General features: G+C 34.9%; 1 protein-coding gene across 1 annotated transcript in view; it reads right to left on the bottom strand.

Annotated features, from left to right (window-relative positions):
- Positions 1 to 18,137, bottom strand: part of CNTN5 (contactin 5) — a 1,344,835-nt gene that overhangs the window by 519,883 nt on the left and 806,815 nt on the right. Inside the window, exons 5-6 of the mRNA XM_033204902.1 lie at positions 2,953 to 3,076; positions 2,667 to 2,842 (exon numbers count right to left, since the gene is read on the bottom strand). Of these exons, the coding sequence (XP_033060793.1) occupies positions 2,667 to 2,842; positions 2,953 to 3,076 (300 nt within the window). The remainder of the gene's footprint in view (positions 1 to 2,666; positions 2,843 to 2,952; positions 3,077 to 18,137) is intronic.

Here is an 18,137-nt window from a genome sequence, read left to right as displayed (position 1 = left end):
GCAGTGGTGTGATCTCCACTCATTGCAAGCTCTGCCTCCCAGGTTCAAGCGATTCTCTTGCCTCAGCCTCCCTAGTAGCTGGGACTGCAGGCACGTGCCACCAGGCCTGGCTAATTTTTTGTATTTTTAGTACAGGTGGGTTTCACTATGTTAGCCAGGATGGTCTTGATCTCCTGAACTCGTGATCGGCCCACCTCAGCCTACCAAAATGCTAGGATTACAGGCGTGAGCCACCGCATAAGGCCTGCCGACCAAGTTTTTAAGTTTCACATTGCCTTTGTCTTCTTTCACTTCATTTCAGAAACCCCTTTTCTTTTTTCTCCCCAACTTCCTACCTCATTTTCACTCCCTAATCTCTGAACGATTCTCAGTCCCTGAATCCTACAGCACCCAAACTTCCATCCAGGTATACTAGTAAGGTATATCAAATCATCTTTTCTCCCTACTGCCCATATTTGCATTTATTTTCAAAGACAAACTGGAAAATTAGATGGAGCTACATCTAAAGGACTTGTTTCAATATGATAAGAATAAGCATAATGGCATCTAGGTGGAGAAATAACTTTGAGGCAGAATTGGTCTTCCCTGTGTAGCTGTCCGCTTTAACCAGGTACCTTGTGGGTTTTTATGCGTATCTAGCCAATGACCTGAGTTTGCTAGAAAGTGGAGAGGGATAGTCATAAGGTGCTACCACTGAATACATATGTAAGCCCGTAATGTTTAAGTTAAAAATAAGTAGATATTGCTCTACATCAAGTTGAAGACAGCTTCTTGCTAAATCGGTAAGATACTTAGGATAACTAGTACTTCCCATGCCTGGTCACTGAGCTGTAAATGCTGGTGCCAAAGTCCTCATTTCAGGTGAGTGTATTTGACAACTGTGTTTGGTCTTTCCAGAAAACCTAGGACAGTTATATGGATATGCAAAATAAATAGCTTTCTGCTGTAAACACATGCAGAAAAAGTTGGCATAATTTGCTTCCAAAAAGGGAAAAACAAATGACATACAGGCTATACCTAACTGGTGTATCTTGTATCAGATACTGTAGACCAAAGTGTAAGGTACAAGCCATTAATATTTGTGAAGCATATTTTCTGGATATGCTGCATCTATCTTGAAAAGACCATTGAATAAAGGAGCTACTATGAGGGTTATTTAGTTTATTAGGTTACTTTGTTAATTATGCATAATGTAAACTGTTAGGTTCTGTGATACACCACATGATATTTTCCGAAATAAAAAAGAATCTATTTAGGCTGCTATCTTGGTATCTTTGGCCTATGTAAATGTACCTATCTGAATTCCTTAGGCAAATCTACTTTAAAAGATGATATTTACATTTTTCTAGGACCTATCTTGGTGCTCCTCAAACGGTATTTATTATCAATTCTTTATTCTTTCCTTTTCTATTTCATACTTCTCTAATAGGGTGTCTGAATTCTGGGTTAATTAGAAATGATACCTGAGAAAGATTATATAGAGAAAGATCAATTACTACATTTTTCCAGGTGTAATTTTAATTTAAAAATCATTTCATGATCTCTTATGTAGCCAATACAATTACAGTTTAATTATTAATATAAAGATTCCTGGTCTTTCTCAGTATTTTTTAGAGCTTCTATCCTCAAGAATTTAATTTCAAGTAGGATTACTTATTAAGGAATAATAAAATATTTTGCCTATTAGCCTATTTTTAGTTTATTGTAAGCTCTCATTGTAAGTAAAATAATTTCAAGAGTTTTTAAGAATAAATATATTCAGTTAATTATATATACACATATACAGATACTTTCTTTTCTTTTTTTTTCTTTTTTTTTTTTTTTTTTGGAGACCGAGTCTTGCTGTGTCGCCCAGGCAGGAGTGTGGTGGTGCAATCTCGGCTCATTGCAACCTCCACCTCCCAGGTTCAAGCAGTTCTCCTGCCTCAGCCTCCAAAGTAGCTGGGACTACAGGTGCCCACTACCACGCCCGGCTAATTTTCAGTTAATCAGGTATGTTATCTACTTTAGAAATGCTTATATTCCTGTGTGTGTGCGTGTGTGCGCGTATCTATCTCTGTATAGCCAGACATGGTATCTTTTTTGCAATACAAAATTGGGACATCTGGAAGACAGAGTCAAAATCTAAAATATTAGCATTTCAGAGGTATTTTTTGTTACCTGAATATAACCAGAATTTTTAGAATATGCTATCTTATATTCTTAGAAATCCATAGCAAATGGTGACTCTAGTAGATAAGACAATAGTAGGTATTTTAAAAAAGAGATGGAGAGAATCAGATTTCAAAAGATATTTGAATTATAAATTTTTTTCTCAAAGAAACCTTAATTTGGACTAAAAGACTTAAAAATAATACATAATAAGTGGCGTGTTTCAAAATACATTGTTATGACTTCTAGAACTTTATCTACTTTAATGAAAAGGACTTTGACCTCTCAGGATAGTATATCAGGTTTATTTTGAAGACAGCACATCTTTCAGAAAATTTCAAAATACCCCAAGAAGAAATGAATTGTTTGCATAATTCGAATTCTTACCATGTCTTACCATGGTTTTACCACATTTAAAACTTTGAGATCTTAAGCTTTTCTTTCCTGAACTAAAGTTTAAAAATCCATACTGTATATGCACACATATATATAGAAAAATAATATATTTTACTCACAGGCAAACTGAAGTGTAGCTTCTCTACTAAGAATACTCCCCAAAGTGTTGGTTGCTAGACACTGATAATGACCAGAATCCTTTGCTTCACTTGGATTGCTTATAATGAAGGTGCCATCTATCAAACTGTAGCGATAATCACTTTCCAGATCTATTTCTGTTCCATTTCGAAGCCATCTTAGGAAAAATCAGAAGACAAATATGTATAATCCTCTCTGGGAGTGTCAGAATATCACTGATGGAAAGTTTTTAAGGCTTAAGAAAAATGATTAACAGTGAATTCCTACCTGTAACTGGGAACTGGATTGCCACGAACTTCACAATTCAGTGCTACCTTCTTTTCGTCAGAATCAGTTGGAAAAATAATATCATCTGGTTCTTGTACAAAAACTGGCCCATAGTCTACACTTTCTGTAAAGACAAAACAGACACATTTTAAACTTCCTTAAACTAGCAAGATATTTTTTTCTTTTCCATCTTACCTATATTCAAAATTCTTGCTCTTTTCTTGTAATCAACAAGTTCCCAAAAGAAGGAATAGCTAGAAAATTGCATTGTTTTATTAAATTGTAAAGAACCAAATCTAATTTTTAATCAAGTAAAAATGCTATTAAAGATATAATACATAAAAACAAACATCTCAGATATTTATATTTTAAATATGCTTATCTGTTTTCATTTTTCAAAATCAGACTAAAGGATTATATTAAGCATAAACATAATCTTAAAAAACCTGATAGTTTGCTAAACTCTTAGAATTCTAAAAATAATACACACACAAAAGTAATACATTAATATTGTGTCACTACTTAGGAGCTACAGGTATGAAAATGTTGGTCTTTTTGCAATGTTTTAATATTCTTCATTAATTCACTACATTTAGTGCTAACAATTCTGGAGTGTAAAAAAGATGATGTAACATGAACAAAGGTATTTTCATGGAATAAATAAGACATGCTTTCAAAAAAGACAACTTAAATAAAATGGCAAAACTTTATAAAACTAAATAGTCAATATTTAGTTGTCTAATATCAGAAGACAAAAGTCATAAAAGGAGGTAGAGGCCAGTGGGAAGAGCACATAAATTTATTGCCTACTATATACCAGGTACTCGATTCTATTTTAGTTAGCTAATACTCAGAGATATTCTGTGTGTGATAAAAGTAATTTGAAGCTAATGAAAATTTCATGAAGAAAGTAAGACTAAAAATGGACTTCAAATGTCAACTTGGACTTGAGTTTTAGACTAAGTTAGCTGGAGAAATGGTTAGTAAATGTACAGAGGAGAATACAAGTAAGTTATTTTAGCCCACAGTTATGTAAACATTAAGAGCATTGTGTGCATATCTAAGATCCATAGCATCCTGAATTGTGAATTTGTGAAAAAGTAAATCTTTTTTTGCTTAATTTTCATTCATCATGAATTTGATCACATAATATCCCTAGATCAAGTTTCTCAGTCTCTGCACCACTGACGTTTTGGGACAGATCTTTCTGTTGAGTGGGGGCTATCTTGTACATTGCAGAATGGTTAGCAGCATCTGTGGCCTCTACCCAATAGATTCCAGTAGCATCTCTCTCCAACATGTAATAATAAAAAATGTATCCAGACACTGTTATATGTGTCCTAGGATCAAAATGACCCTTGTTAAAAACTACTGCTATAGATAAAGATAGAGAAATGATTTCAGGAAAGACGTATTTCCCATATCTGTATTAAACAGAAGTTTATATCTTCTGCAGATAACCACAAGAAAATGTTAAGAAAAAAGTATAAAAATAAATGTTCCAGGAAATTTGAGCTAAATAAACTTCTGGGAAAAGATATACACCTCATATTTAGAAGAACAAATTCAGAGTAAAATGAGTTGCTTTCTTTAAATATATTATATGATATTTTGTTTTGGCGAAGTAAAACAGGAGTTTTCATAGTATTCTAAACCAAATAAAAACTGAGCCCTCACTATGAGCATGTACGGGCAGATATTTTGAGTCCTAGATAACCTAGATGCAGGATTTGTTTTTGTTTGTTTTTCAGAGTCTCACTCCCACTCTTTCTGGAGTGCAGTGGCACGATCTTGGCTCACTTAAACCTCTGCTTCCTGGGTTCAAACGATTCTCCTGCCACAGCCTCCCGTGTAGCTGCAATTCCAGCTACCATGCCTAGGTAATTTTTGAATTTTTAGTAGAGACAGGTTTTTGCCATGTTGGCCAGGCTGGTCTTGTACTCCTAACCTCAAGTGATCCACCCGTCTAGGCCTCCCAAAGTGCTGGGGTTGCAGGAGTGAACCACCTCAACTGGCCTAGCTGCAGGTTTTTTAAGCTACAGCAAAATATTACACCAATGTAATCAAAATGTGTTTCGCAGTACCGAATTATATTGCTGTCAATTAAAACTTTTATTCAACATGGAAAAGGAAAATAGATGATTTAATAAATAACTAGAGAAAATTATTGTCAAAACTTTGTATTTGTTGTAGAACTATGAGTTTATAACAACTTGGAAAAATTTTATAAATTTTTATGTCAAAATTTGTATAAATCAAATTTTAAGAATTAACAGCACAATTACCTTGTGAATAACCGTTTCTGATCTTTACACATGAAAACTATGACTTAAACATTAAAAATACCTATGTTGCATAAAATTCACATATAATAAGTATGTGTTATATTTTTATATAATAGACAATTCTTGAGCTTTAGATTTGGACACAGGTTCAAATTCCAGTAGTAGTATTTTTTAGCCATGAACAAAACATCTTTGATTATCTGCTACTTATGTATTATTTGTGGATAACAATGCCTACTTTACAATATTAGTATGAATATCAGTTGGTATTAACATTTGCAAATACCTTGTATATTGCAAGCACTGAATAAACTGTGATCAATAATAACTGATATTTACTTTTAGTATAATTACTATATGCCAGACATTATGATGAATACTTTTCATGCATAATACCACGAAACACTCACAATCACCAATGGCAATAATTAGTCCTTTTATCTTAGAGATGACAAAACTGAGACAGAAAACAATTAGCTAAATCTACATAGAAAATAGCCAGGTGTGGTGGCCTACATCTGTACTTTCACCACTTTGGGAGGCTGAGGTGGGGGGATCATCTGAGGTCAGTAGTTTTAGACCAGCCTGGCCAACATGGTGAAACCCTGTCTCTACCAAAACTACAAAATTAGCTGAGCATGGTGGTGCATGCCTGTAATTCCAGCTACTTCAGAGGCTGAGGCAGGAGAATCGCTTGAACATTGGAGGTGGAAATTGCAGAGAGCCAAGATCGCTCCATTGCACTCCCGTCTGGGCAAGAAGAGTGAAGCTCCATCCAAAAAAATATATACATATATGTGTGTGTGTGTGTGTGTGTGTGTGTGTGTGTGTATAGAAAAGAATTGTTTCAATTTGGAAATAATCTGTTTATTCTCTGCTACCAAGAATGACAAACTTCTCAAATATACTTCTTAAATTTTCTCAATTTTGTTTGATAATCATATTTTACAAAATTTCTTAATAGTTCTTATTATGAGACTAGATACTTAGTACCTTCCCATGATTTTTCCATTTCTAAGTTCCTTATTTGTTACCAAAAAGCTCTTGTATGCCGTATTCCTTTTTGCATAGTCAAGAATATATCTATTTTGTCTTTATCATTAAGAGACAACTTGGTAGGTATCAAATTACATGTTCACTACTAATTTCACTAATGATTTTGTGTGTATTTTTCCACCCTCTGGTAACACTGGACATTACCATGGTGAAGTAGTCTGACTCCGGTCTGACTTTCATCATTTTTAAGTGATTGGATTTTATACATGGGCATCCACAGGACTCTACCCACCTTGAATGTCAATAATTATGGTGGATATGTCTTTTTTTTTTTTTTTTTCTGAGACTCAGATGGCCTTTTTAACTTTCAGTCTAATGACTTTTTCGGGAAAATTTATTTCTCATTTGCTCTTTTCTCCTCAGACCAATTAGGCATACCTTGTTTTTCTTAAAAAAAAAAAAAAAAAAAAAAAAAAAATTTTCTCCATAAACTGTGTAATGACTTCTATATCTTCTTTTTTATTTGACTTTGTTGAGTTTGGTTGCTATATTACTATCTAATTAGGTGCAACTATATTACTACTAATAAGAGTTTCAACTCTAATCGTTTTCTCTTCGTTTCCCGAGCTCCAATACTTACATATCATTTCTTCCGTTATCTTATATCTACTTTGGTTTCATGTATTGCTTCTTTAAACTGTTGTTAGTAATGTGATTATCTGTAATATCTGAATGCACAGATGTTATGTATCTGTATTAACCTGATTTCCTTTTTAGGACATCTGCGTGGTTCACAGGGAAAATCCTCAAGTTAGGAGCCTAACTATAATCTGACGATTTCTGAATCTCTTGCCTCCTTCCCTCTGCCTCAACTTCAATGGTCCTCCCAAACAAAAACTTAGATGGAAAAAAAGAAATATTTGAGGCTTGTCAGAGTAGTTCTTATTTTAATGTCTCCTTCCAAATGTTCTGAAGTATCCTGAGTCATTTGTCAACTTTTACACAGACTTCTTCAACCTATTAGTTTACATTTATTAATGAACAATTGAGTACACATTTCTTTTAAGGGCTGGATGACTTACCATTAGGCAAATTGGTATTTGTCCTGAAGTCTGAGGACAAAGGCAATTGTTGGATATTTCTTTCCTCATTATTTTCAAGTCTTTTTTCCCTTGTTTCAATGAAGGTAACCTTTTCATGTCTCCTTTTTGATCTTTTAATTGTACTTCAAAATAATGATATAAAGTAAACATGCCTTTTCTACCATCTTTAGACCGATTGACTTGTGAATAATTTTCCCAAAGCCACTTGGGGTAGTTTAAAAAACATGTCTACAATTTCTTTGATAACCCTCCCTTCAAGGAGTTGAGCTTAATTTCTTTCCCCGTGAGTGTCAACTTGACTTAATGACTTATTTCTAACTAAAAGCAAAAGGTATACTATATTACTTCTAATACTAAGTAATGCAGCTTCCTTCTGGGGTACAGTTTCTCTCATGGGTCACTCCCTCAAGAAGACAGTTGCATATCCAAAGGATACTTTTCCAGGCTGTGGAGAGGCCGACATATAAGGAACTGAAATATCTGGCTTCGCCAAAAGGCAGCAAGAAACTGAGGCCTACCAACAATCACGCAGGTGAATTTTTAAGTGGATCCTCCCTTTGTGGAGTTTTCAAATAAGAATGGAGGTATAATTGATAGCTTGACTGCAACCTCCTGAAAGACCTTGAGCCTGAACCTCCCAGCTAAGCTACTCAGATTTCAGACTTGAAGAGAAAAATGCTTGACTGTTTTCTTAAGTTGCTAAGTTTTGAGGATTTTTTAAATATAGGAAAAGGTAACTAATAAACCATTTTCCTCTCCCTATATTAATTGCAAGAAAATTATTTTAAAAATAAAAAATAAAAAAACAAAAAATAAGAGATAAAAGTATCATTTACAAAGTGTGATACTGGAGAAAATAAAAATACCTGATAGATGTTTGATTTTTATGCTATCATTCAGCCATAAGCTTTCAGAACTGGAAGAAGAATGATTCATTTCAGGCATCATTTCTAAAAATCTCTGTGGGATCTATATCCAGTCTTAGCTTGGTTACATCCAGTAATATGTGAGGTCATAACAGATTATTGTCTGAAAATGAAGTTCATCTTAAAATTAAAACCATCAATTTGTGTCCTAGATGAGGACAATTTTTTACTCAAGTCTACTCCATAATAGATGTACTTTACTCAAGATTTTCTGGTAATTACATTTACCTGCATGTCAATATAACTAATTCATAGAAATTGTCATATTTTCTATATTTTATAAACTTTCTACTAGAAGAATACCTTGTTCCACTAATAAAATATTATGAAAAATGAGAAATTAACCAAAATGAAGTTTTTGTTTTCACTTTTAGCTTTTACTAAAACAAATCTGTTTCTATATAACCCACAGAACTGACCTTAAATAATTTTAACCATAATCAATCAATTAAGAAGTATTTCCGAAGAGCCTACTTTAAACATGATGTTAAAATTATCAGAGTGTAATTTTAATGTCATCATTATCACGTTATATTTAATAGGTTTTTTTAATTCATGTGTGACAAGTACTGGCTAAATGCTCCCTAATCCCATTTCCTTTTCCTAGGAACACTGGGACACTTTACTGGCCTTTTTTAGGTTTGATATGGGGCCATGTCAGTTAATTCTAGACTGACATGTTGTATGTAAGATCCAGGGCTGGCTACAAAAAAAATCACGCACAACCCTTTATCCTCTCTTATTTTTCAATTCTCTAAAGGTAGAGGAGCAGAAGATGCCAATAAGGCTTTAGTGATATCAAAGATATTAGATCAACTGAATGTGGTTCCAAAACTTTCCATACGGAGAGTACCTCGTTCAACAACTAAGCAGAATGTGATGTGAATACAAAAGAAACATGTCATTGTGTTAAAAAGTAATTTGTTACAGTGTCCAGAGTTTCTTATGTTGACTAATATTATATTAAAATAAAATCATTTTTAACTACTAAAGAAGATGAAATTTCATCAGGAAACAAAGTTCATTGAACTGTATATCATCATCATGTCAGAGGCATTTGAAACACAGCAACTCCATCATGAATAGGGGCTGGGAAAAATGAGGCTGAGACCTACGGAGCTGCATTCTCAGATGGTTAAGGCTTCTCAGTCACAAATAAGACAGGAGGTAAGCACAAGATACAGGTCATAAAGACCCTGCTGATAAAACAGGCTAAAGTAAAGCAGCCAGCTATAATCCACCAAAACAGAAACAGCCACAAGAGTGACCTCTGGTCGTCCTCACTGTTACACTCCCACCAGTACCATGACAGTTTACAAATGCCATGGCAAAGTCAGGAACTTACCCTATATGGTCTAAAAGGGTGAGGTTTGAACAAACCACCCCTTGCTTAGCATATAACCAAGGAATAACCATAAAAATGGGTAACGAGCAGCCCTTGGGGCTATCTGTCTATGGAGTAGCCATTATTTTATTTCTTTACTTTCTTAATAAACTTGCTTTCACTTTACGGACTTGCCCTGAATTGTTTCTTGCAAAAGATCCAAGAATCCTCTCTTGGGGTCTGTATCTGGACCTCTTTCCTGTAACAATTAGATTACAGTCTTGCTGATAACCATCTTTTCTAGTTCAGACCACTTGATTGCTTACTACTTAGCTAACATATATTTCCAGGCCTAGGGCCTATGACAGGAGGTATTTAACCAGTCAACCATATATTTAGCTTGACCAGTTATAGTACTCCAGTTTTTTTTTTAATTAGCTTTCTACTTAATTCTTGAGCTCCAAGCCTTCTTCATATGGCCATATTCTGAAAATGGGTTTTCATCCTTATGTTTCCATTCCTAAATCCGATTGTTAACCCTTCTAGAAGGCCCAGTGCTATTATGGATACATTTATGTTGTATGGGTGCTGCTGTGGCTCTCGTTTTGGATTTTTAAGTGACTGACGTTCACCATAGACTCAGGTAATTAAGTCTGACATTATGTCAGCTCTTTGACCACTGACACCTTTCCAGCCACATTATTTGCCTTTTCTCTGTTGCCTCACCTCTGGGCAGGGTCAGAAGCTGGGCACCTCCTGCCTTGACTCCAGGGGAGAAGTTTACACCACACAAACCCTGGCCCACATAGGAACCCTTATCCCAACCCTACCTCACAACCACAATTAAAAACCCAAGCCACTCATTACTTTCTTCACTCAGGCTGTTTTCATACCAATGTGTCTTCTCAGAAAGCCTCATGTTACAAAGAATCAATCTCTTCATACCCTTTTTGAACACATGTGTCATCATCAGTTTCTGCTTCTGAACCAATTTTAGCTAGTGACGGTACTGATCTTACCCACCACAGGGCAACCACATACAGCAAAGTAGGACTCAATTAGCTGGGTAAAGGACAGAGTCTCCTTGGAGGGGAACATAAAATTTTTGAAAGGAGTTTGCATCATGGAAGCAATAGGTCTTCAAACAGTTAACTGAAAAATGGAAGGTAGACATACAAGAAGGGAAACTCCTGAATTACTCTGGATCACTCTCCTGCAGCTTTATACCAGGAAAACAAGGTATCAATTAAATGGCTAGGGCAAAATGGTCTTGACTATGGAGGCAAGCGAAGAGCTAGCTGTGGAGACAGTCATCTGGAGTAGCATAAATCAGAGATGTTTAAACTAAACTTGTAAATTATAAAATCATATATATGTAGTCCTGTTCCTCCCTTACTCTTTTGTTATCCCCCAGCCTTAGCAGTAACCCCATCTATCCTAGTCTCACCAAGTTGAGAAAAACAATATGAAATGGAGCAAAAGTACCTTACATCCATCTAGCAGTTTCTCAAAGTTTTTGAATTTTAACTATTTTGTACTCTCCTTTTGTGACTGTCAGATAAAATTAATGAATATTCTAACTACCTGCAAGTAATTCTTTTAAAAATGATTTAAAAAGGACAAATAGAGGTATAGTCGTTTACTGTAAAATTGTGGTTTGGTTTTTTCGTTTCTTGAAGTAAGGTCTTGCTCGGTCATCCAAGCTGGATGGAGTGCAGTGGCACAATCATGGCTCACTGCAGCCTCGACCTCCTAGGCTAAACCAATCTTTCTACCTTAGCCTCCCAAAGTGCTGCAATTACAGGCATGAGCCACTGTGCCCAGCCTAAAATAATATTTAATTCAAAATGTACATTTTCAGTATGTACGTTTTCAGAATTATAATAGACAACATGAAGAAGCAATCAAGAGCTTTTGTTCACAAAATCCCCATGAATGCAGCATCTACAAATGGAAACTAATCCAGGTGTCTAGAATTAGTGACTCAAAGTGCACTGGTGTTAGGTAGTATGTTTTCTAAATGGACAGAAACCTCTGGTTAAGTTCTGAACAAAACTAAGCATAATCTTGTAATTCATATAGTGTTTGCATTGAAATATCCACTGTATTTAAAAACACCACGTAATATAATATCAAGTAATATGATGTCAAGTCAGATTATTTTACCAAATAATTATAAAGAGAATTTTCACTCACAAAAATGCCTGCCAGGACACTTAAGAGTTCTGTGCTTTGCAATCACAGGACATTTAGAATTCCTGGTCTCTACTCTCTAAATGAAAGTAACATCCTTGAATAGCTGAGACTACCCTCACAAACGTCTGAAACACACTGAAGAAGGAGGTGATACAGCGACTGAGAATCACTGACCTAGAGCAAGAAACGGGAGATGATGGGGATCCTGAACAGGACGATCCAGTTCTACTATAAATTATGACTCTGGAAGTCCCATCTCCCTATCTCCAAGTGAAGTTTCTAGGAGCAGTAGTACAGATGCTCTTCAGCTTATAAGATTATACCTCAATAAACCTATCATAAATTGAAAATATTGTAATTCAAAAATGCATTTAATTCAACTAATATGCTGAATATCAGAGTTTATCCTAGCCTACCTGAAAGTTGTTCAGAACACTCACATTGGTCTCCACATAAGCAAAGTCATCTAACACAAAGATTATTTTATAATACAGTTTTATCACCTCATGTCATTTACTGAAAACTCTACAGAAAGTAAGAAACAGAGCAGTTGTATGGGTTCTCAGAGTATGGTTTCTACTTAATGCATATCACTTTCACACAATCATAAAGTTTAAAAATTGTAAATCAAACTATATTCAATTAGGGATTGTCTGTATATTATCTTGTTACGCAGACAATAGTTTCCTTTATAGAGTCCTGCCCTAGGATCAAGTTATTGTCTGACTCTAACTCCTTCCAAAACTTCTGCCACTTACTGATAGGCTACCCAGATACTAACTTTAAAACTTCCTTCCTTCCAAGACATTTTAATTATCATCCATCTGAGACTCCCGCAGCCAGGTTCTCTCAGAAAGGCTTGCTTTTTGGTTTTGGATCACTGTTTCGACTGTTTTCTTGAATCATGACCCAATGTTATCATGTCTCCCTCAATTCTAAATCTGCCTTTCAGGCTTAAATCTTCTTTTTAAACATCAACTTCTGTGCTGATTTTTCTCAGGGATTGCATCTAATGCCAGGCTCCAATCGTTCTGCCTGCTGGTTAGCTGTAATTTATGACTGTGATTAGCTTACTCATATAATGTAATGTAAGTGTATCAGTAATATCACATAAAGGAAATAGCAGCCTATCATGCCCAATAAAATGTTAAGAAATGCCCTTTTAATGATCATTAGTATATTTCATGTGATGATTTGAAGAAATTTTGAAGTGTTAACCAGAAATTGTATTTTATGATGCCATAAATAGTTACAAGGTGAGAAAAACTTTTCGCACCATGTATCTTAGATGAATTCTTAAATTGTCCAGATCTTCCTTTAACTTTCAGTTGTCTTTCAACATTGAAATGAAGTTTATGAAACTTAAACAAGTATAAACTATAAAACTTTCAAGAATTTCTAAGAATTGAAGAGCATTATTTATTAATAAGCATAGTGATGAATGTTTCATGGGTAGTGTAGCATTTCATTGTACACACAACATAAATAAAGTGCGAGCCTAATAGGTTTTTGTCACTTTCATACAGCTATAAAAGATAGGTCAGAGGATGCAGTAATGTTATCACTTACAAAAACAATCAAAGCGCACCAACTCCATGTGTTAGGGTGATGCCAATGTAACTGTAGTTTTTGCCTTGCTGGGGTTTGCCACTGGATATTGGAATGCATTGTTAAATGTGGTTATGTTATATATCATTTTAATGGGCATTTCTTGCTTTTCTGCTAATGACTTGTTACTTGATTTTTTTTTAAACTATGGAAATGATGTTAGACAAAAAGCAAATTCAAGCAGTTTTCTTATTCGAGTTCAAAATGGGTCATAAAGCAGAGGCGACAACTCACAACATCAGCAACACATTTTGCGCAGTAACTGCCAACAAATGTACAGTGCAGTGGTGGTTCAAGAAGTTTTGCAAAGGAGACAAGAAACTTGAAGATGAGGAACTTAGTGGCTGGCCATTGGAAGTTGACAATGACCAAATGAGAGCAATCATGAAAGCTGATCCTCTTCCCACTACATGAGAAGTTGCTGAAGAACTCAGTGTCAACCATTCGACGGTCATTTAGCATTTGAAGCAAATCGGAAAGGTAAAACATCTCAGTAGGTAGGTACCTCATGAGCTGACCCCGCTCCCCAAAAGAACATCATTTTGAAGTGTCCTATTCTCTTATTCTATGCAACAATCAACCATTTCTCTATTAGATTGCGACGTGCAACGTAAACTGGATTTTATACAACTAATGACGACCAGCTCAGTGGTTGGATGGAGATGAAGCTGAAAAGCACCTTCTTAAGTCAAATTTGCACCAAAAAAAAAAAAAAAAAAAGACATGGTCACTGGTGCTCTGCTGCTGGCTAGATCCATTATAGCTTTCTGAATATAGGTGAAACCATTACATCTGAAAAGTATGATAATCAAATTGATGAGCTGCACCAAAAACTGCAACGCCAACAGCCAGCATTGGTCAACAGAAAGGGCCCAATTCTTCTCCACCACAATGCCTGGCTGCATGTCACACAATCAATACTTCAAAAGTTGAATGAATTGAGCTATGAAATTTTGCCTCATTCACTATATTCACCTGACCTCTAGCCAACCAACTACCACTTCTTCAATCACATCAACATTTTTTTTTTGCAGGAAAAATGCTTGCACAACCAGCAGCATGCAGAAAATGCTTTCCAAGAGTTTGTAGAATCCTGAAGCACGGATTACTATGCTACAGGAATAAACAAATTTATTTTTCATTGGCAAAAATGTATTGATTGTAATGGTTCCTATTTTGATTAATAAAGACGTATAAGAGCCTAGTTATGATTTAAAATTCATGGTACAAAACCTTAATTACATTTGCACCAACTTAAGATTCACAGGATGCCAAACCAATAGGTCATCTTGTTGAAGGTGGACATTATTCTTTTCTCCTTTCCAATTATAATCCAAAATACACTATTGTGTTCAAAAATATTTAGTAAATATCCTATTGTGGTGTAGAAATTCAGCCTAAATTCAGATTTCAAGACAAATGAAGCAGTTCTTAAATAGATGCCTTCTTATTTAAAAATATTTGTAAAGCTCCCAGTAACCATGCACCACTCTAAGTGCTGAAAGAGAATAAAGAGGAGACTATGAAATGGTATCTGCTCACATCACATATACTTAAATTGGTGAAAAAGCAGGTAAATATAAAATAATAAATGGCTCTAAAATTAAGACTACAATAAGAGAATAAAATCAAAGTTTTGATGAATGGTCGTAAGACTGTAAAGTTATTATTAGAATGGTCTCAATTTTTAAATTGGGGAAACTGGCATGATGTATTTTACTTAGAAGAGTGTCATCCAAATAAAATACACTTCCCCCCTCCGAGACAGAATTCTCATTTTCATAGAATATCATTTACATTTTGTGCTTGTGTCTCTAAAACAATTTATCAACAAAAAGTATTTTGAGGAAACAACAGAAAATTGTCACCAAAGGGGTTGCTTTGAGTCAGGATGCCACTGCCCACGTGCCAGGTCAAATCTGGTAATAAATCATGTTAATGATAAAATTTAGCCAAAAGTACTGACAACATAAGGCAACAAATTTGTAGATGCAGGAATCTTCCAGTTGTCAGAAGACAGTGCTAAACATTTTAAAAGCCTGTGTAGACACAGAGGATTTATAAACTGAAGATTGTGTTTATCACTGAAGGAATTAAAGAGAGCAAAATTATGTGCTTTGCTTTAGTAGAAAAACTATCTGCTTCCTCTAAGGACCACCATTTCTCCACCAAAAACAGCACTGCAGTCTCTGAATCTCAAGAACATGCTCCTCGCCTACCCCCGCCCCCGCCAAAAAAAAGTCTGAGCTATCTAGTTTGAATCACTCTTAATCCAGACTGCCTCTATCCAAAGATGAAATATCTTAACCTAACCATCTCATCACAAATAGAAGAATGAAATGCACCCAACACTTAATTAAGTTGACTCCTACTAAAATCATAACAATAAAAACAGATGAAGTCAAGAACCAGTTTATATTTATAGAGGGAGGAACAGGTATAGTATCAGTTCTGGTTAATAACCCCTGCCTAAGTCCCCTGAAAGTATATATCCCGCATGTGTCTGAGGTGTTAACTCATAAGGGCTTTCAATGCATTACCTTTAAACTTTTTAAATTTAAACCTTGGTCAATTTTTTAAATCACTTAAATGTCACTCTGTACTCAAATAACTACTTTAGAAGAATTATTAACAACTCAGCTGTTCCTTTTTAAACCACATTATACCTCTTAGGTCTATGAAACATTTGCACTGACACAATTTCAAGGGATCAAAGCTATTATCCGAAATAACAATATCAGGTTGAAAACAGAGTAGATACTGAGGGCTTTTCTGGTTGCTCAATGCCAATGAGCAGTACTCACCTTTGTAGATACTGTTCCATTTCTCTTCTTTCTTTTATGAGACCAGCTCACAAGTTTTTATTCACTGACTATATGCATCTCCTCACCTCAATCAAGTATCAATGAGTAACTACTGTGCCTTTCTTGATTATTTTCTATTATAAAGCCTGGGGATGATCAAGGTATAACATTTGAATTCTCTCTGCCTACTATGGGCCAGTCCACAATATTCACAACCATGTTTTCATTGTCATGCAACACAATAATTCTGAATGCAGCCTTTTTCTATACTCCCTAAATGTGGCCATATGTATAGCAAATTATCAGATTAACCTCTATGCAAATATTTTCAAGTACATTAGAATATGCATTTTCACCATTTCAGATCACTAAAAATTTTGATGCTTCTTTAATTGTATCACCAGGGAATATCTGTTAAAGAACAGAGCTAATTAAAATATAACCAAAAGCTTCTTTTTTTTTTTTTTTTTGGTAAATCACACTTTTCAAATATCACAACACAATCACTAAATTTGCTCTAAATGGAATACCATTGGTTGCTAAAATGATCTAACTACCATGATAAATAACAAAGTGGATTCAGACACGATGTTTTCTAATTCTCACAGGAAACAGAATATAGCAAGTACAGATACATTCCATGAATATGTGAATATTAGAAACAACAGCTCACATTTAGATGGGATTTGTCATTGTTTAAGTGAACTACTATAATAAAATTTAATATCTGTGACTAAAATACATCATCAGCATGACCACTGAAGATAAAGATACATGATTTTAATAATGTAAATTCCCTTGAGGGTAGTAAAATAATATATGCAAAGGTCTTTTAGTTTTCCATATATCTTAAATTTAGATAAACGATTCCATGATTATGCATGTGTAAACAAAAACTATTTCATATTCACTGATACTTAACTTTCTCTTTAATAAAATACCGCAGGGTATCGACTATGATTTCAAGGTGTTTCCCCTTTAAAATTTATATTCAGTTAATTAACGTTGTAACAGTATTAAGAGGTGGGACCTTTAAGACATGATTAGGCCATTACTGTTGCAATTGCATTATCCATTCTTGCTCTCACTCTCTCTGCCCTTCCACCTTCACCATGTGATGATGCAGCAAGAATGTCCCCACCAGATTCCAGCACTTTGTATTGTACTTCCCTTTCTCCAGAATTGTGAGCCAACACATTTCTGCTCATTTTAAATTATCCAGTCTGTGGTATACTGTAACCGAATGACAAAATGGACTAAGAAAGAATGCTATCATTAGTTTACAAAGAAGCAGCAGCCATTATATAAAGGTTCATAAAGTTTTTTTTTCACAAATTATCTTATAATGAGCTATTCATGTTACTGATTTAGTACTAGACCACAATCATTGTACATATCTCTGAAGATCTATATAACTATTATTTTATTCTATTTCACATAGAAAGCATAACACATATGAATGTGCTATACAGTCAGGATACTTATCAAATACTTTCAAAACTTTAGAGATTAAAACAATAATAACTGTCTTGTGATGAGTTAATGTATAGCTTGCACACAGTGGATGGCCAATATCTCCTACAGAAAAAATTTGAAAAGTACATCTTCATTTAATAAACCTGTACAGATGTTTTATGTTCACTGTAATCCTATTCTAAATATGTTATTGACCAAATTTTTATTATTAGACATAATAAAACTTAAAAAGAACCAATGAATGGATAGGGCACAGTGGCTCATGGCTGTAATTCCAGCACTTTGGGAGGTCAAGGTGGGTGGATCGCCTGAGGTCAGGAGTTCAAGACCATCCTGGCCAACATGGTGAAACCCTATCTCTACCAAAAACCACAAAAATTAGCTGAGCGTGGCAGTATGACCCTGTAGTCCCAGGTACCAGGGAGGCTGAGATTAAAGAATCACTTGAACCCAGGAGGCAGAGGTTG

Source organism: Trachypithecus francoisi, unplaced genomic scaffold (genome assembly GCF_009764315.1).
Source record: "Trachypithecus francoisi isolate TF-2019V2 unplaced genomic scaffold, Tfra_2.0 Lachesis_group8, whole genome shotgun sequence".
Taxonomy (NCBI): Eukaryota; Metazoa; Chordata; class Mammalia; order Primates; family Cercopithecidae; genus Trachypithecus; species Trachypithecus francoisi.
Note: the sequence above shows the minus strand (reverse complement) of the source record. Positions and strands in the feature narration are given on the sequence as shown.